General features: G+C 51.5%; 1 protein-coding gene across 3 annotated transcripts in view; it reads left to right on the plus strand.

The window, feature by feature from the left end:
• ints6l (integrator complex subunit 6 like) overlaps positions 1-20,370 on the plus strand; it is a 115,000-nt gene that overhangs the window by 53,816 nt on the left and 40,814 nt on the right. For all 3 annotated transcript variants that reach the window (XM_038775275.1, XM_038775278.1, XM_038775276.1), the window contains one exon: positions 5,779-5,873. In XM_038775275.1, the coding sequence (XP_038631203.1) occupies positions 5,779-5,873 (95 nt within the window). The remainder of the gene's footprint in view (positions 1-5,778; positions 5,874-20,370) is intronic.

Consider the following 20,370-nt stretch of genomic DNA (forward strand, 5'->3'; position numbering starts at 1 on the left):
TGAAGGGGCTCCTGGGACAATTTCTGGTGCTGACCACACAGCTGATCTGGTACAGCAGGTGGAGGAAGGGGCACCCGAGGGGGTGGACGGTCGGACGGCAGGCCGACCCAAAGAACTAGCTGCTGTCCAAATGGGTCTCGGACATCTGGAACAGACAGTCCCATTGATTATGGAGATGCAGTTGCAGAGTCAGGGACAACATGAGGGGATGTTAGCGAGCATCCAGCACCTGCAGGCGCAGGCGCAGGAGTCCAACCGCATGCAGGAGCAGAAGGTGGTGCCTACCATTCATGCCACCCGGCCAACACCGAACAGTGTCCGTGGTGGAGGCCTTGGGGGTCCAAGGTTTCGGCCATGGGTCAGGATGTCCAAAGCCTGGGGCAATCTGCGATGGCCCAGGACAGGGCTGCCCTGTCACAAGCAGCCATGTACCAGGGCCACTTGGACATTGCAGCGGCGCTCAGAGCTTGGCCCAGTCACAGCGAGCCATGGCTGAGGGCCTTGGCGGCATTGCCGGGATTTGCTGGAAGTGGCACTGAAGGAGGTGGCCCGGTCCCAGAGGGAGATGATGCAGTCACTGGCTGATGTGGCACAGACCCAGAAGGTGGTGGCACAGTCACAGGGTGTTGCGCTGTTCCATGGGAGGTACTCCACTCCCTGGTCTCCATGCCCGTCAAAGGGGAAGCAGATCATAAGGCGAGAATCACAGCAGGCCGCTTCCACTCCTCATGTTGATGTACCACCGCCTGGGCATCCACCCAGACATAGTGTTAAGGCTTGTAAGATAGACACCAGTTAGGTTGGCATGGATGCAGCACATAAGTTAGTGTTAGGGGCTGGGGCTCTAACCTGTTTGTGTGTCTATATACATGTATGTATGTGCATATATATACAACCTGCCTCGGTGCTCTGTAAGAAGGATGTGAGGGATGGGCTGGACTGGCTGCAAAGGAGGCACTGGGGGGTGGGGTGCTTGGGCCATGGACCCAAGTACAACCAGCATTCACTGCTCCCGTGCCTCATTCCCCACCCCAGGGGTTCGGGGGACCGTGTGATGGACTGTCCAGCTTGCATGCAGGGATCACCCAGGTGGATGGTGTAAAGTGCTATGTGGGCAGGAGTCAGACGTTGTCAAACGATGCAGAGAACCAGAGTTCATCGCAGTGCAGGATGTCATCATCCTCGATACCATGGACCAGACCTGCTGTTGCTGCCAACCCAGGGCCCGCACCCCATAGTGAGGCAAGTAGAAATTGCAGCGGACAGTGGGTGAACGTCGGTGAACCTGGCAGCGATTAGAGCATCCCATGTACGTCAGCCCAGGCACTCTCGCGCGACCTCCTCTGCCTGACTGGGCCCCATGTCCTGCCCATCCCCGCCCTCCTCCGCATCCTCATCGTCGGACGAGGCCTGACATTCATCCTCCTCCTGCAGCACGCCGCCCCTCTGCTGCGCAATGTTGTGGAGGATGTAGCTGGCCACAAAGAAATGGGAGACTCACTTAGCGCTATACTGGAGGGCCCCTATCAGATACCTGAACTGTATCTTCAGAATGCCGAAGCACCGCTCGATCACGCTCTTGGTCGCTGCATGGGCATTGTTGTAATGAGTCTCCACATCGCTCTGTGGCCTCCAGATAGCCAAGACTCCAATGGGTAACAGCTGTCGCCCAGGATCCAAGTCCCCAGCCCGGGGTGGGGAGGTGGGCTGCAACAGTCGGATGTGCCATGCACACTGCCTGGGTATCAGGCACAGAGGTTCATGATGTGCATCACTGCTCGTTCATCGAGTGGAACCCCTTTCAGTTTGTGATGACCGGCCTGTCATCCGTAAGTGCTTGTACGGTGACATGCATCACGTAGATCACCCCCTGGACCTGGGGCATCTCGGAGGTGTCAGCGAATCATGCTGCCCGGGCATCCTGGTGGCTCGATCCACATTGAAATTGATGTATGTGTGCCTGCACGGTGGTGCAGTGGTTAGCACTGCTGCATCTTGGTGCCGAGGACCTGGGTTCGATCCTGGCCCCAGGGCACTGTCCGTGTGGGGTTTACAAATTCTCCCTGTGTCTGCGTGGGGTCCCCTCCCACAACTCAAAAAAAAAAAAAATGTGCTGGGTAGGTGAATTGGCCATGCTACATTGCCCCTTATATGGGGGAAAAAAAGAATTAGAATCTAAACTTTAAAAAAAAAGAAAAGTTGATGCATTGTGCCAGCTGGGCATATAGGGCCCCGTGACATGCGAGCAGGAGTAGGCCATCTGGCCCCTCGAGCCTGCTCCACCATTCAACGAGATCATGGCTGATCTTTTGTGGACTCGGCTCCACTTTCCGGCCCGAACACCATAACCCTTAATCCCTTTATTCTTCAAAAAACTATCTATCTTTACCTTAAAAACATTGAATGAAGAAGCCTCAACTGCTTCACTGGGCAAGGAATTCCATAGATTCACAACCCTTTGGGTGAAGAAGTTCCTCCTAAACTCAGTCCTAAATCTACTTCCCCTTATTTTGAGGCTATGCCCCCTAGTTCTGCTTTCACCCGCCAGTGGAAACAACCTGCCCGCATCTATCCTATCTATTCCCTTCATAATTTTATGTTTCTATAAGATCCCTCCTCATCCTTCTAAATTCCAACGAGTACAGTCCCAGTCTATTCAACCTCTCCTCGTAATCCAACCCCTTCAGCTCTGGGATTAACCTAGTGAATCTCCTCTGCACACCCTCCCGTGCCAGTATGTCCTTTTTCAAGTAAGGAGACCAAAACTGAACACAATACTCCAGGTATGGCCTCACTAATACCTTATACAATTGCAACATAACCTCCCTAGTCTTAAACTCCATCCCTCTAGCAATGAAGGACAAAACTCCATTTGCCTTCTTAATCGCCTGTTGCACCTGTAAACCAACTTTCTGTGACTCATGCACTAGCACACCCAGGTCTCTCTGCACAGCAGCATGTTTTAATATTTTATTGTTTAAATAATAATCCCGTTTGCTGTTATTCCTATCAAAATGGATAACCTCACATTTGTCAACATTGTATTCCATCTGCCAGACCCGAGCCCATTCACTTAACCTATTCAAATCCCTCTGCAGACTTCCAGTATCCTCTGCACTTTTCGCTTTACCACTCATCTTAGTGTCATCTGCAAACTTGGACACATTGCCCTTGGTCCCCAACTCCAAATCATCAATGTAAATTGTGAACAATTGTGGGCCCAACACGGATCCCTGAGGGACACCACTAGCTACTGATTGCCAACCAGAGAAACACCCATTTATCCCAACTCTTTGCTTTCTATTAATTAACCAATCCTCTATCCATGCTACTACTTTACCCTTAATGCCATGCATCTTTATCTTATGCAGCAACCTTTTGTGTGGCACCTTTTCAAAGGCTTTATGGATATCCAGATATACCACATCCATTGGCTCCCCATTATCTACTGCACTGGTAATGTCCTCAAAACATTCCACTAAATTAGTTAGGCACGACCTGCCGGGGACATGTAGACCAGTGAGGCTAACGTCGGGAATAGGGAAGTTGCTGGAGTCAGTTATCAAGGATTTCATGGCACAGCATTTGGAAAGCAGGGGTGTAATCAGACAAAGTCAGCATGGATTTACGAAAGGAAATTCATGCTCGAAAAATCTGGAATTCTTTGAAGGTGTAACGAGTAGAGTTGAACAGAGAGAACCAGTGGATGTGGTTTATTTAGACTTTCAGAAGATTTTCGACAGGGTCTCTCAGAGCAGCTTACTGTGCAAAGTTAAAGCGCATGGGATTGTGGGTCGTGTCTTCAGATGGATAGAAAGCCGGTTAGCAGACAGGAAGCAAAACGTTGGAATGAATGGGCCTTTATCTGATTGACAGGCAGTGACTAGTGGGGTACCGCAGGGACCTGTGCTAGGACCCCAACTGTTCACGTTATATATTAATGATCTGGACGAGGGAACTAAATGTATTATCTCCAAATTTGGAGATGATACAAAGTTGTGTGGGAGGGTGAGCTGTGAGGAGGGTACAGAGATGCTTCAGCGGGATTTGGACAGGTTGAGTGAGTGGGCACATGCATGACAGATGCAGTATAATGTGGATAAATGAGAGGTTATCCACTTCGGTATCAAAAATAGGCAGGCAGATTATTATTTGAATGAGTGTAAATTGAGAGAGGTGGATACTCAGCGAGACCTTGCTGTCCTCGTGCATCAGTCGCCGAAAGTAAACACACAGGTACAGCAGGCAGGAAAGAAGGGAAATGGTATGTTGGCCTTCATAGCGAGAGGATTTGAGTATAGGAATAGGGATATTTTACTGCAATTGTATACGGCATTGGTTTGGCCACACCTGGATATTGTGTCTGTTTTGGTCTCCTTCTCTGAGGAAGGATGTTCTTGTTCTCGAGGGAGGGCAGCGAAGGTTTACCAGACTGATTCCAGGGATGGCGGGACTGTCATATGAGGAGAGATTGACTAGGTTGGGATTGTTCTTGCTGGAGTTCAGAAGAATGAGGGGGGATCTCATAGACATATAAAATTCTAACAGGACTGGACAGGGGAGATGCAGGGAAGATGTTACCAATGATGGGTGTGTCCAGACCAGGAGTCACAGTCTGAGTATTCGGCGTAAACCATTTCAGACAGAAATGAGGAGACATTTCTTCACACAAAGAGTGCTAAGCCTGTGGAATTCATTAGCACAGGAGGTAGTTGATGCTAAAACTATGAATATATTCAAGAGGCGGCTAGATATAGCACTTGGGAAAAATGGGATCAAAGGCTATAGGGAGAAAGCAGGATTAGGCTATTGAGTTGGATGATCAGCCATGATCGTGATGAATAGTGGAGCAGGCTCGAAGGGCCAAATGGCTTCCTCCTCCTATCTTCTATGTTTCTCTGTTTCTATGCAAGCAATTAGGAAAGCTAATAAAATGTTATCATTTATTGTGAGGGAGGTCAGGCCATCGGTGATGCCTGTAAAGTAATGGGTTAAGAGACATTCCAATTAGTTGTCTCATTTATGTTAAGCGTCCAATAATTGACACTGATATGTAAAGGGGCTTCAGGTGGCACTTGTGTCAGGTGATGTGATGTTAGAGTTTTGTGCAAAGTCTGTTAAAAGAAATTAAAGGTGTTTTGCGGAATAGCAGCAGAACTTTTGACTCTTTATACTACAGCAGCTAAATGTCTAACAATGCCATATAGGGGGTACCGTGTACGTATCTGTCTCCTGATTTAAGGAAGGATGTAAATATGTTGGAAGAAGTTCAGAGAAGGTTCACTACACTAATACCTGGACTGACTGCTGGAGTTCAGAAAAGTAAAATGTACAATATCCTGTGGTTTTGACAGGGCTGATGTGGACAGGATGCTTCCACTTGTGATAAAATCTGGTACTGGGGGTCACTGTTTAACATTAGGGGTTGCCCATTTTGGACAGAGATGAGGAGAAATCTCTTCTCGGAGCATTGCAAGTCCTTTGGAACGCTCTCTCAAAAGGCGTTGGAAGTAAAGTCTTTGAATATTTTTACGGCAGAGGTAGATAGATTCTTGATAAGCAAGAGGGTGAAAGGTTATCGGGGTGGACAGGAATGTAAGGTTGAGGTTACAATCAGATTGCCATGATCTTACTGAATGGCAGAGCAGAATCGGCGGTCTGAGTGGCCCAATCCTGTTTCTAATTCATATGTTAAGTAAATCAGCCATCCCTGAGATTTAGTGTTATTAACAGTTCATTCCCAAGGAGCTGTCATTGCTTGTTTTATTGTCATTACAGATGATTTGTTCAAAGTGCACAAACTGAAACCAAATCTGAAGTGGCGCCAAACCTTTGAGAATTACTTGAAGACCATGCCTCCATATTATCTGTTGGTATGTGCAAATTTTTTGTTTTATTTGTTGATGGGATGTTGGTATGGCTAATTTGGCCAAGATTGCCCATCCTGAATTGCCCTTGGGAATGTGGTGGTGGTGAGATGTCTTCTAGAACTGCTGCAGTCCATGTGGTGTAGGTTGATCCACAGTGATTTTAGGAAGGGAATTCCAGGATTTTAACCCCCCCGGTATGTTTCCAAGTCAGGGTGTGGTTTGGAGAGGAATTCCCAAGCGGTGGCAATCTCAATAATCTGTCCGTCCTGGCGGAGATCCGGGATTTGGAAGGTACTGTGGAAGGAACCTTTGTGAGTTGCTGCAGTGCATCTTGTAGATAGTACACACTGTTGCCTCTGTATGTGATGGTGAAGAGAGTAAATATTTAGGGTGATGGATGGGTGCGAATCAAGCGGGTTGCTTTTCCCAGGATGATATTGGAAATCGCTTCAAAACCAATTTTTTCATTTTGACAGCAGTTCCTCACTGTAGGACACCACAATTTTGAGGTGTTAGGCTATTGAGGCTGCATTACTGCTGCTTGTCAAATAACCGTATAGCTTATACACTGCTGTACATTGCAGAGTGGACCTAAATATCAACTGAGCCAATTAGCCACAGTGGGAGCTGGTGGGAGCTCTGCCTAAGTTCGACTTAATATTTCATTGAGTTTGATGGCAAACTCCTCCACTACCACATATGCTTGAGCATGAACTTTATAGAGTTGACAAACTAAATATAGCACACTGTATAGAATGACATGTGTAGATCAACGCTGGTGAATTTGTCCAGCACTATGGAATGGTCCAGGATGTCCTATAGCGCTGTCCCGTAGTGCATTCCATGGGTTGCATTATTCAGGATGGAATGCTCCAGGTACTTTCCAATGCTAGATTTCTGTGAATCATAGAACGATACAGCCATTCAGCCCATCGTGCCTGCGCAATTTCTTTGGCCGAGTTAACCAATTAATCTCACTCCTTTGTTCTTTCCTAATAGTCTGACAATTTTTTTCCTTTCAATTATTTAGCACCTTTTTTTTAATGTTGCTGCTCTATCTGTTTCCATTGCCGCTTTCAGGCAGTTCATTCCCGACAACCACAACTCACTGCAAGAATAAAGTTTTCTCTTGGCTCTCTTTTTTGCCAGTCACCTTAAATCTGTGTCCTCCAATTACTGAAACGAAAACAGCAAATGCTGGAAAAACTCCGATTTGGCAGCATCTGTGGAGAGGGAAACCGAGTTAATATTGTATGACACTGATTACTCATCCTCCAGCCACTGCAAACACTTTCTTTTGTTCTGTAAAACAATATTAATGATTTTTGAACACCTCACAAATCTTGTAGCTTCTCTTCTTTGGCGATCACTTTCTAATGAGTCTGATTGTCGACCTGAGAAACTCCATGTTACTGGTCATGGGCTCTGTGTGTTTTCCACGGCTGGCGACCCTGATCCTGGAGCTGCATCTTGGACCGTACATTTGACAGGTGTTTCTGGGAGGTGGGATTGGTTCTTGGACTCTTGATCGCTGGTATTCCTTTCTTGGGCTCCTTTTCATAGAATTTACAGTGCAGAAGGAGGCCATTCGGCCCATCGAGTCTGCACCGGCTCTTGGAAAGAGCACCCTACCCAAGCCCACACCTCCACCCTATCCCCATAACCCAACCTAACACTAAGGGCAATTTGCACCCTAAGGGCAATTTATCATGGCCAATCCACCTAACCTGCACATCTTTGGACTGTGGGAGGAAACCGGAGCACCCGGAGGAAACCCACGCACACACAGGGAGGATGTGCAGACTCCACACAGACAGTGATCCAAGCCGGGATTCGAACCTGGGACCCTGGAGCTGTGAAGCATTTGTGCTATCCACGATGCTGCCTCTTCTTGCTGTCAGGGGTCCTCGAAGAATTGTGTCTCTTCAATCAGGAGATTCCTCCAAGAAGGTCTGTTCCGTGCAAGCGTCTCCTAGGCACTAATGTCAATGTTGCATTTCTTGAGGTAAGCCTTCAGGGTGTCTTTGAAGCGCTTCCTTTCTCCTCCTCATGCTCAGGAGCCTTCCTTGAGCTGGACAAAAAAGATTTGCTTTGGAAGTTGGCACTCGGACATCCTAAACACATGGCTGGCCTGGCGGAGTTGGTTTTGGATGATCATGGTCTCGATGCTGGTGCTCTTGGCTTCTTCAATGATACTGATGTTCGCCCAGCTGATGTGGGGAATTCGCGTCAGGCAGCATTGATGGTACTTCTCCAGGACCTTGAGGTGGCTTCTGTTCATAGTCTAAGCTACTGAGCCGTATAGAAGAGTTCGGAGGACAACCGCCTTGTACACTAGAATCTTGATGTCAGCACGGATGTTACGGTTATCAAAGGCTTTCGTCCTTGGGCGTTAGAAGGAGATACTCACGGATACGATGTTGGATTTCCGCATCAATGACAGGCTTGGAGGAGAGGTGACTCCCCAGGTATGAGAAATGTTCCATATTTGGGAGGGTTTATCCATTTATCTTGATGGAGGGCGAGACCCTATTTGCCCTGGGACAGGTTGGTAAAGGAATTGAGTCGTCTTGAGGATGAGGCTTTGCTTCCGTGAAGATGTTGAGCATGGAGATTCTCTTTGAGAGAGTGGAGATGGCGATGTCATCCATATACTGAATTCCACAGGCAATGTCAGTTTCATTTTCTTGGATTTCAACCGGTTAAGTTTGAAAAGTTTTCGATCCATCCTCTAGACGATCCACTGGGAAGCCTGCCCTTGACAAAGTGAAGGGTGGCGATGATGAAGATGAGGAATGGGTGAGGGCGATGATGCACCCTGACTTGACTCCAGTCTTAACTGCAGAAGTCTCTGCCTTATTTCAGCCAGTGAGGACTGTCACCGACATTGCCATGAAGGAGTCTGAGGATGTTGATGAATTTCTCTGAACCTCCGGCCGTTGACAGGGTCTTCCATAGCACTGCCTGATTGACTGAGTCAAAACAAAGAACAAGAACAAAGAAAAGTACAGCACAGGAACAGGCCCTTCGGCCCTCCGAGCCTGTGCCGACGATGCTGCCCGTCTAAACTAAAATCTTCTACACTTCCAGGGTCCGTATCCCTCTATTCCCATCCTATTCATGTATTTGTCAAGATGCCCCTTAAACGTCACTATCGTCCCTGCCGCCACCACCCCCTCTGGCAGTGAGTTCCAGGCACCCACTACCCTCTGTGTTTAAAAAAAACTTCCTTCGCACATCTCTAAACGTTGCCCCATGTATATTAAACCTATGTTCCCAACACTCTTCTACCCTGGGAAAACTCTTCTGATTATCCACTCTCTCTGTCCATGCCCCTCTTGGTTTTATGAACGTTTACCTGAATCATAGAATCAATAGGGCAGAAGGAGGCCAACCGGCCCACTGAGTTGGCACCGACCCCTGTAAAGATCGCCCACTCAAGCCCAGGCCTCCACTCCAACTAGCAACCCAACCCTATCAGATCGTCCCCTAACCTCACTGCAATGTGGGGAACACGCAGAGCTTCTCCCTGTGATGGGGGAGTACGCAGAGCTCACTGTGATGGGGGAGTACGCAGAGCTTCTCCCTGTGATGGGGGAGTACGCAGAGCCTGTCACTGTGATGGGGGAGTACGCAGAGCTCACTGTGATGGGGGAGTACGCAGAGCTTCTCTCTGTGATGGGGGAGTACGCAGAGCTTCTCTCTGTGATGGGGGAGTACGCAGAGCTCCCTGTGATGGGGGAGTACGCAGAGTTTGTCACTGTGATGGGGGAGTACGCAGAGCTCACTGTGATGGGGAGTACGCAGAGCTTCTCCCTGTGATGGGGGAGTACGCAGAGCTTCTCCCTGTGATGGGGAGTACGCAGAGCTTCTCACTGTGATGGGGGAGTACGCAGAGCTTCTCCCTGTGATGGGGGAGTACGCAGAGCTTCTCCCTGTGATGGGGAGTACGCAGAGCTTCTCACTGTGATGGGGGAGTACGCAGAGCTTCTCACTGTAATTGGGGAGTACGCAGAGTTTGTCACTGTGATGGGGGAGTACGCAGAGCTCACTGTGATGGGGGAGTACGCAGAGCTCACTGTGATGGGGGAGTACGCAGAGCTCACTGTGATGGGGGAGTACGCAGAGCTCACTGTGATGGGGGAGTACGCAGAGCTCACTGTGATGGGGGAGTACACAGAGCTTCTCACTGTGATGGGGGAGTACGCAGAGCTTCTCACTGTGATGGGGAGTACGCAGAGCTCACTGTGATGGGGGAGTACGCAGAGCTTCTCACTGTGATGGGGGAGTACGCAGAGCTTCTCACTGTGATGGGGGAGTACGCAGAGCTCACTGATGGGGGAGTACGCAGAGCCTGTCACTGTGATGGGGGAGTACGCAGAGCTCACTGTGATGGGGGAGTACGCAGAGTTTGTCACTGTGATGGGGGAGTACGCAGAGCTCACTGTGATGGGGGAGTACGCAGAGCTCACTGTGATGGGGGAGTACGCAGAGCTCACTGTGATGGGGGAGTACGCAGAGCTCCCTGTGATGGGGGAGTACGCAGAGCTTCTCCCTGTGATGGGGGAGTACGCAGAGCTTCTCACTGTGATGGGGGAGTACGCAGAGCTTCTCACTGTGATGGGGAGTACGCAGAGCTTCTCCCTGTGATGGGGGAGTACGCAGAGCTTCTCACTGTGATGGGGGAGTACGCAGAGCCTGTTACTGTGATGGGGGAGTACGCACAGCTTCTCACTGTGATGGGGGAGTACGCAGAGCTTCTCACTGTGATGGGGAGTACGCAGAGCTTCTCACTGTGATGGGGGAGTACGCAGAGCTCACTGTGATGGGGGAGTACGCAGAGCTTCTCACTGTGATGGGGGAGTACGCAGAGCCTGTCACTGATAGGGGAGTACGCAGAGCTCACTGTGATGGGGGAGTACGCAGAGCTCACTGTGATGGGGGAGTACGCAGAGCTCACTGTGATGGGGAGTACGCAGAGTTTGTCACTGTGATGGGAGAGTACGCAGAGCTCACTGTGATGGGGGAGTACGCAGAGCTCACTGTGATGGGGAGTACGCAGAGCTCACTGTGATGGGGAGTACGCAGAGCTTCTCACTGTGATGGGGGAGTACGCAGAGCTCACTGTGATGGGTAGTACGCAGAGCTCACTGTGATGGGGAGTACGCAGAGCTCACTGTGATGGGGGAGTTCGCAGAGTTTGTCACTGTGATGGGGAAGTACGCAGAGATTCTCACTGTGATGGGGGAGTACGCAGAGCTTCTCCCTGTGATGGGGGAGTACGCAGAGCTCACTGTGATGGGGGAGTACGCAGAGCTCACTGTGATGGGGAAGTACGCAGAGCTTCTCACTGTGATGGGGGAGTACGCAGAGCTTCTCACTGTGATGGGGGAGTACGCAGAGCTTCTCACTGTGATGGGGGAGTACGCAGAGCTCACTGTGATGGGTAGTACGCAGAGCTCACTGTGATGGGGGAGTTCGCAGAGTTTGTCACTGTGATGGGGAAGTACGCAGAGATTCTCACTGTGATGGGGGAGTACGCAGAGCCTGTCACTGTGATGGGGGAGTACGCAGAGCTTCTCACTGTGATGGGGGAGTACGCAGAGCTTCTCACTGTGATGGGGGAGTACGCAGAGCTTCTCACTGTGATGGAGGAGTACGCAGAGCTTCTCACTGTGATGGGGGAGTACGCAGAGCTCACTGTGATGGGGGAGTACGCAGAGCCTGTCACTGTGATGGGGGAGTACGCAGAGCTTCTCCCTGTGATGGGGGAGTACGCAGAGTTTTCCCCTGTGATGGAGGAGTACGCAGAGCTTCTCACCGTGATGGGGGAGTACGCAGAGCTTCTCACCGTGATGGGGGAGTACGCAGAGCTCACTGTGATGGGGAGTACGCAGAGATTCTCACTGTGATGGGGAAGTACGCAGAGATTCTCACTGTGATGAGGGAGTACGCAGAGCTCACTGTGATGGGGGAGTACGCAGAGCTTCTCACTGTGATGGGGGAGTACGCAGAGTTTGTCACTGTGATGGGGGAGTACGCAGAGCTTCTCACTGTGATGGGGGAGTACGCAGAGCTCACTGTGATGGGGGAGTACGCAGAGCCTGTCACTGTGATGGGGGAGTACGCAGAGCTTCTCACTGTGATGGGGGAGTACGCAGAGCTCACTGTGATGGGGGAGTACGCAGAGCTCACTGTGATGGGGGAGTACGCAGAGCTCACTGTGATGGGGGAGTACGCAGAGCTCACTGTGATGGGGAGTACGCAGAGTTTGTCACTGTGATGGGGAAGTACGCAGAGCTCACTGTGATGGGGGAGTACGCAGAGCTCACTGTGATGGGAGAGTACGCAGAGCTCACTGTGATGGGGGAGTACGCAGAGCTCACTGTGATGGGGAGTACGCAGAGCTCACTGTGATGGGGAGTACGCAGAGCTTCTCACTGTGATGGGGGAGTACGCAGAGCTCACTGTGATGGGTAGTACGCAGAGCTCACTGTGATGGGGGAGTTCGCAGAGTTTGTCACTGTGATGGGGAAGTACGCAGAGATTCTCACTGTGATGGGGGAGTACGCAGAGCTCACTGTGATGGGGGAGTACGCAGAGCTCACTGTGATGGGGAGTACGCAGAGCTCACTGTGATGGGGAGTACGCAGAGTGTGTCACTGTGATGGGGAAGTACGCAGAGCTTCTCACTGTGATGGGGGAGTACGCAGAGCTCACTGTGATGGGGGAGTACGCAGTGCTTCTCACTGTGATGGGGGAGTACGCAGAGCTTCTCACTGTGATGGGGGAGTACGCAGAGCTTCTCACTGTGATGGGGGAGTACGCAGAGCCTGTCACTGTGATGGAGGAGTACGCAGAGCTTCTCCCTGTGATGGGGGAGTACGCAGAGCTTCTCCCTGTGATGGGGGAGTACGCAGAGTTTTCCCCTGTGATGGAGGAGTACGCAGAGCTTCTCACCGTGATGGGGGAGTACGCAGAGCTTCTCACTGTGATGGGGGAGTACGCAGAGTTTGTCACTGTGATGGGGGAGTACGCAGAGCTTCTCACTGTGATGGGGGAGTACGCAGAGCTCACTGTGATGGGGGAGTACGCAGAGTTTGTCCCTGTGATGGGGGAGTACGCAGAGCTCACTGTGATGGGGGAGTACGCAGAGTTTGTCACTGTGATGGGAGAGTACGCAGAGCTCACTGTGATGGGGGAGTACGCAGAGCTCACTGTGATGGGGAGTACGCAGAGCTCACTGTGATGGGGAGTACGCAGAGCTTCTCACTGTGATGGGGGAGTACGCAGAGCTCACTGTGATGGGTAGTACGCAGAGCTCACTGTGATGGGGGAGTTCGCAGAGTTTGTCACTGTGATGGGGAAGTACGCAGAGATTCTCACTGTGATGGGGGAGTACGCAGAGCTTCTCCCTGTGATGGGGGAGTACGCAGAGCTCACTGTGATGGGGGAGTACGCAGAGCTCACTGTGATGGGGAGTACGCAGAGCTCACTGTGATGGGGAGTACGCAGAGTGTGTCACTGTGATGGGGAAGTACGCAGAGCTTCTCACTGTGATGGGGGAGTACGCAGAGCTCACTGTGATGGGGGAGTACGCAGTGCTTCTCACTGTGATGGGGGAGTACGCAGAGCTTCTCACTGTGATGGGGGAGTACGCAGAGCTTCTCACTGATGGGGGAGTACGCAGAGCTTCTCACTGTGATGGAGGAGTACGCAGAGCTTCTCACTGATGGGGGAGTACGCAGAGCTCACTGTGATGGGGGAGTACGCAGAGCTTCTCACTGTGATGGGGGAGTACGCAGAGCTCACTGTGATGGGGGAGTACGCAGAGCTTCTCACTGTGATGGGGGAGTACGCAGAGCTCACTGTGATGGGGGAGTACGCAGAGCTTCTCACTGTGATGAGGGAGTACGCAGAGCTCACTGTGATGGGGGAGTACGCAGAGTTTGTCCCTGTGATGGGGGAGTACGCAGAGCTCACTGTGATGGGGGAGTACGCAGAGCCTGTCACTGTGATGGGGGAGTACGCAGAGCTCACTGTGATGGGGAGTACGCAGAGTTTGTCCCTGTGATGGGGAAGTACGCAGAGCTCACTGTGATGGGGGAGTACGCAGAGCTCACTGTGATGGGGGAGTACGCAGAGCCTGTCACTGTGATGGGGGAGTACGCAGAGCTTCTCACTGTGATGGGGAGTACGCAGAGCTTCTCACTGTGATGGGGGAGTACGCAGAGTTTGTCCCTGTGATGGGTAAGTACGCAGAGCTCACTGTGATGGGGGAGTACGCAGAGCTCACTGTGATGGGGGAGTACGCAGAGCCTGTCACTGTGATGGGGGAGTACGCAGAGCTTCTCACTGTGATGGGGGAGTACGCAGAGCCTGTTACTGTGATGGGGGAGTACGCAGAGCCTGTCACTGTGATGGGGGAGTACGCAGAGCTCACTGTGATGGGGGAGTACGCAGAGCTCACTGTGATGGGGGAGTACGCAGAGCCTGTCACTGTGATGGGGGAGTACGCAGAGCTCACTGTGATGGGGGAGTACGCAGAGTTTGTCCCTGTGATGGGGGAATACGCAGAGCTCCCTGTGATGGGGGAGTACGCAGAGCTCACTGTGATGGGGGAGTACGCAGAGCTCACTGTGATGGGGGAGTACGCAGAGCCTGTCACTGTGATGGGGGAGTACGCAGAGCTCACTGTGATGGGGGAGTACGCAGAGTTTGTCCCTGTGATGGGGGAGTACGCAGAGCTCACTGTGATGGGGAGTACGCAGAGCCTGTCACTGTGATGGGGGAGTACGCAGAGCTCACTGTGATGGGGGAGTACGCAGAGTTTGTCCCTGTGATGGGGGAGTACGCAGAGCTCACTGTGATGGGGGAGTACGCAGAGCTCACTGTGATGGGGGAGTACGCAGAGCCTGTCACTGTGATGGGGGAGTACGCAGAGCTTCTCACTGTGATGGGGAGTACGCAGAGCTTCTCACTGTGATGGGGGAGTACGCAGAGTTTGTCCCTGTGATGGGTAAGTACGCAGAGCTCACTGTGATGGGGGAGTACGCAGAGCTCACTGTGATGGGGGAGTACGCAGAGCCTGTCACTGTGATGGGGGAGTACGCAGAGCTTCTCACTGTGATGGGGGAGTACGCAGAGCCTGTTACTGTGATGGGGGAGTACGCAGAGCCTGTCACTGTGATGGGGGAGTACGCAGAGCTCACTGTGATGGGGGAGTACGCAGAGCTCACTGTGATGGGGGAGTACGCAGAGCCTGTCACTGTGATGGGGGAGTACGCAGAGCTCACTGTGATGGGGGAGTACGCAGAGTTTGTCCCTGTGATGGGGGAATACGCAGAGCTCCCTGTGATGGGGGAGTACGCAGAGCTCACTGTGATGGGGGAGTACGCAGAGCTCACTGTGATGGGGGAGTACGCAGAGCCTGTCACTGTGATGGGGGAGTACGCAGAGCTCACTGTGATGGGGGAGTACGCAGAGTTTGTCCCTGTGATGGGGGAGTACGCAGAGCTCACTGTGATGGGGAGTACGCAGAGCCTGTCACTGTGATGGGGGAGTACGCAGAGCTCACTGTGATGGGGGAGTACGCAGAGTTTGTCCCTGTGATGGGGGAGTACGCAGAGCTCACTGTGATGGGGAGTACGCAGAGTTTGTCCCTGTGATGGGTAAGTACGCAGAGCTCACTGTGATGGGGGAGTACGCAGAGCTCACTGTGATGGGGAGTACACAGAGCTCACTGTGATGGGGGAGTACGCAGAGCCTGTCACTGTGATGGGGGAGTACGCAGAGCTCACTGTGATGGGGGAGTACGCAGAGCTCACTGTGATGGGGGAGTACGCAGAGCTCACCGTGATGGGGGAGTACGCAGAGCTTGTCACTGTGATGGGGGAGTACACAGAGCTCACTGTGATGGGGGAGTGCGCAGAGCTTCTCACTGAAGGGGGAGTACGCAGTGCTTCTCGCTGTGATGGGAAAGTGTACACTGAGCTTCTCGCTGTCATGGGGGTGTGCACAGTTTCTCACACATGGAGAGTGTACACAGAGCTTCTCGCTGTGACGGGAGAGTGTACACAGCGTCTCTCTGTGACGGGAGAGTGTACACAGCGTCTCTCTGTGACGGGAGAGTGTACACAGCGTCTCTCTGTGACGGGAGAGTGTACACAGCGTCTCTCTGTGACGGGAGAGTGTACACAGCGTCTCTCTGTGACGGGAGAGTGTACACAGCGTCTCTCTGTGACGGGAGAGTGTACACAGCGTCTCTCTATGACGGGAGAGTGTACACAGCGTCTCTCTATGACGGGAGAGTGTACACAGCGTCTCTCTGTGACGGGAGAGTGTACACAGCGTCTCTCTGTGATGGGAAGTGTACACGGAGATTTTTGCTGTGATGGAGTGTACACAACTTCGCTGTGATGGGGGAGTGTATAGAGAGCTTCTCTGTGATTGGGGGAGTGTACACAGCTTCTCGCTGTGATGGGATAGTGTACAAAGAGCTTCCCATTGTGATAGGGGAGTGTACACAGAGCTTCTCACTGTGACGGGAGAGTGTACACAGAGCGTCTCTCTGTGATGGGAGAGTGTACACTGAGCGTCTCTCTGTGACGGGAGAGTGTACACAGAGCTTCTCACTGTGACGGGAGAGTGTACACAGAGCGTCTCTCTGTGATGGAAGAGTGTACACGGAGCTTCTCGCTGTGACGGGAGAGTGTACACAGAGCGTCTCTCTGTGACGGGAGAGTGTACACAGAGCGTCTCTCTGTGATGGGAGAGTGTACACGGAGCTTCTCGCTGTGACGGGGAGTGTACACCGAGTTTCTCGCTGTGATGGGGGAGTGTACACAGTTTCTCACTGATGGGGAGTGTACACACAGCTTCTCGCTGTGATGGGGGAGTGTACACAGTTTCCCACTGATGGGGAGTGTATACGGAGCTTCTCGCTGTGGTGGGGGAGTGTACACAGTTTCTCTCTGTGGGGGAGTGTATACGGAGCTTCTCGCTGTGATGGGAGAGTGTACACGGAGCTTCTCGCTGTGATGAGAGAGTGTACACGGAGCTTCTCGCTGTGATGGGGGAGTGTACACAGTTTCTCAGTGATGGGGGAGTGTACACAGTTTCTCAGTGATGGGGGAGTGTACACAGTTTCTCAGTGATGGGGAGTGGACACAGAGCTTCTCGATGTGATGGGGGAGTGTACACGGAGCTTCTCGCTGTGATGGGAGAGTGTACACGGAGCTTCTCGCTGTGACGGGGAGTGTACACAGAGCGTCTCTCTGTGACGGGAGAGTGTACACAGAGCGTCTCTCTGTGATGGGAGAGTGTACACGGAGCTTCTCGCTGTGACGGGGAGTGTACACCGAGTTTCTCGCTGTGATGGGGGAGGGTACACAGTTTCTCACTGATGGGGAGTGTACACACAGCTTCTCGCTGTGATGGGGGAGTGTACACAGTTTCTCACTGATGGGGAGTGTATACGGAGCTTCTCGCTGTGGTGGGGGAGTGTACACAGTTTCTCTCTGTGGGGGAGTGTATACGGAGCTTCTCGCTGTGATGGGAGAGTGTACACGGAGCTTCTCGCTGTGATGGGAGAGTGTACACGGAGCTTCTCGCTGTGATGGGGGAGTGTACACAGTTTCTCTGATGGGGGAGTGTACACAGTTTCTCAGTGATGGGGGAGTGTACACAGTTTCTCAGTGATGGGGAGTGGACACAGAGCTTCTCGCTGTGATGGGGGAGTGTACACAGTTTCTTGCTGTGATGGGGTAGTGTACACAGTTTCTCTCTGGGGGAGTGTATACGGAGCTTCTCGCTGTGGTGGGGGAGTGTACACAGTTTCTCTCTGTGGGGGAGTGTACACGGAGCTTCTCGCTGTGATGGGAAAGTACACGGAGCTTCTCGCTGTGATGGGAAAGTGTACACGGAGCTTCTCGCTGTGATGGGGGAGTGTACACAGTTTCTCAGTGATGGGAGAGTGTACACGGAGCTTCTCGCTGTGATGGGGAGTGTACACAGTTTCTCTCTATGGGGGAGTGTACACGGAGCTTCTCGCTGTGATGGGAGAGTGTACACAGAGCGCCTCTCTGTGATGGGGGAGTGTACACGGAGCTTCTTGCTGTGATGGAGTGTACACAACTTCTCGCTGTAATGGGGGAGTGTACACAGCTTCTCGCTGTGATGGGGGAGTACGCAGAGATTGTCACTGATGTGGGAGTACAACTTCTCACTATGATGGGGGGAAACATTCAATTCCTATGGCTCTCGTGTCACAAAGGGGTCAGTCAGCGATAAAGCAGACTATGGACGATACACTACTGACAAGATGGCAAGATTGTACGGCTACGAACAGGTTACGAGAATATGAAAGGAGATTGGAATCTGGAAATTATGAGGACAGAAACTCATTTAAAACTTATAACAGGAGGAGAGGCATGGAGAATGGAAATAGGAAAAGGAACCCCAGAAATGCCTGGGGTCGATAAATCAATGTTTTTGGTGTGACTCTCAATACAATTATGCTTTTAACTGTCCAACACGTTATAATAGAGTGTTTGAAGCTACACATGGAAGAGTCGGAAGAAGAAAAAGATAGTGACCAGAAAGAAGGCATTGTCCTCTTAACAAGCAATTTTACTCCGGTAATGGTGCAGAATCGTTCAATTGTGCTGTATTGGACAGGCTGCACATCTACTGTGTGTGGAATTGACAGGTTAAAATGTCACCTGGACTGTTTGAATGCTGACAATCGTAACAAGGTTAAGGAATTTGAAAGTTCCACAAGTTTCAGGTTTGGGGATTAAGAACAAAGAAAATTACAGCACAGGAACAGGCCCTTAAGCCCTCCAAGCATGCGCCGACCATGCTGCCCGTCTAAACTAAAATCTTCTACACTTCCGGGGTCCGTATCTCTCTATTCCTATCCTATTCACGTATTTATCAAGATACCCCTTAAATGTCACTATCGTCCCTGCTTTCACCATCTCCTCTGGCAGCGAGTTCCAGGCACCCACTACCCTCTGTGTAAAAATCTTGCCTCGTACATCTCCTCTAAACCTTGCCCCTCGCACCTTAAACCTATCCCTCCTGGTAATTGACCCCTCTACCCTGGGAAAAAGACTCTGACTATCCACTCTCTAAGCCAGTGTTCTTCAAACTTTTTTTCCGGGGACCCATTTTTACCAACCGGTCGACCTTCGGGACCCAACCCGGCCGACCTGCGCGATCTCACCATCTTCTCTTACCTTGTTTGCTGCTGACAAAAATGGAGGAAATGGTTTTGGGTCCCTTTGGCCCTCGTACACGCTCCTCCAATGGAACCTGTTGGATGAAGGTGAAGCCTTCCGGTGGCGGAAAGTCTGGAGTCTCCATCTGTCCAAAGTTCTACATTTTTTTTCCTGTAAAATGTTATCAACTAAACCCCCCCCCCCCCCCCCCCCCCCGATTATCGGCGCACATGCGCAAAGCGGCCGGTATTTTTTTTAACATGTTCGCGGAATGCGCATGCGCGCCGATCATGGTGTGCGCTTGCGCAATGCGGCCGAATTTTTTTTAAAACATGTTCGCAGCCCCTTTCAGCCGGCGTTGTGACAAGCCGGCTGCTGCGCGGGGATTTGCGCGATCGGGAGCGCTGCGGACAACGGCTCCGTGGCCCTCCCAACACCCATCTGTGGGTCGCGCCCCCGACTTTGAAGAACACTGCTCTGAGCCCTTCATAATTTTGTAGACCTATCAGGTCGGTGCTCAACCTCCTTCATTCCAGTGAGAACAAACCACGTTTATTCACCCTCTCCTCATAGCTAATGCCCTCCATACCAGGCAACATCCTGGTAAATCTCTTCTGCACCCTCTCTAAAGCCTCAACATCCTTCTGGTAGTGTGGCGACCAGAATTGAACACTATACTCCAAGTGTGGCCTAACTAAGGTTCTGTACAGCTGCAACATGACTTGCCAATTCTTATACGCAATGCCCCAACCAATGAAGGCAAGCATGCCGTATGCCTTCTTGACTACCTTCTCCACCTGTGTTGCCCCTTTCAGTGACCTGTGGATCTGTACACCAAGATCTCTCTGACTTTCAATACTCTTGATGGTTCTACTATTCACTGTATATTTCCTACCTGTATTAGACCTTCTAAAATGCATTACTTCACATTTTTCTGGATTAAACTCCATCTGCCTTCCCAAGTCTCCAAACGATCTAAATCCTGCTATATCCTCTGACAGTCCTCATCGCTATCCGCAATTCCACCAACCTTTGTGTTGTCCGCAAAGTTACTAATCAGACCAGTTACATTTTCCTCCAAATCATTTATATATACTACGAACAGCAAAGGTCCCAGCTCTGATCCCTGCGGAACAGCCCTCCAATCAGAAAAGCACCCTTTCATTGCTAATCTCTGCCTTCTATGACCTAGCCAGTTCTGTATCTCTTGCCAGCTCACCTCTGATCCCGTGTGACTTCACCTTTTGTACCAGTCTGCCATGAGGGACCTTGTCAAA

Source organism: Scyliorhinus canicula, chromosome 17 (genome assembly GCF_902713615.1).
Source record: "Scyliorhinus canicula chromosome 17, sScyCan1.1, whole genome shotgun sequence".
Classification (NCBI taxonomy): Eukaryota; Metazoa; Chordata; class Chondrichthyes; order Carcharhiniformes; family Scyliorhinidae; genus Scyliorhinus; species Scyliorhinus canicula.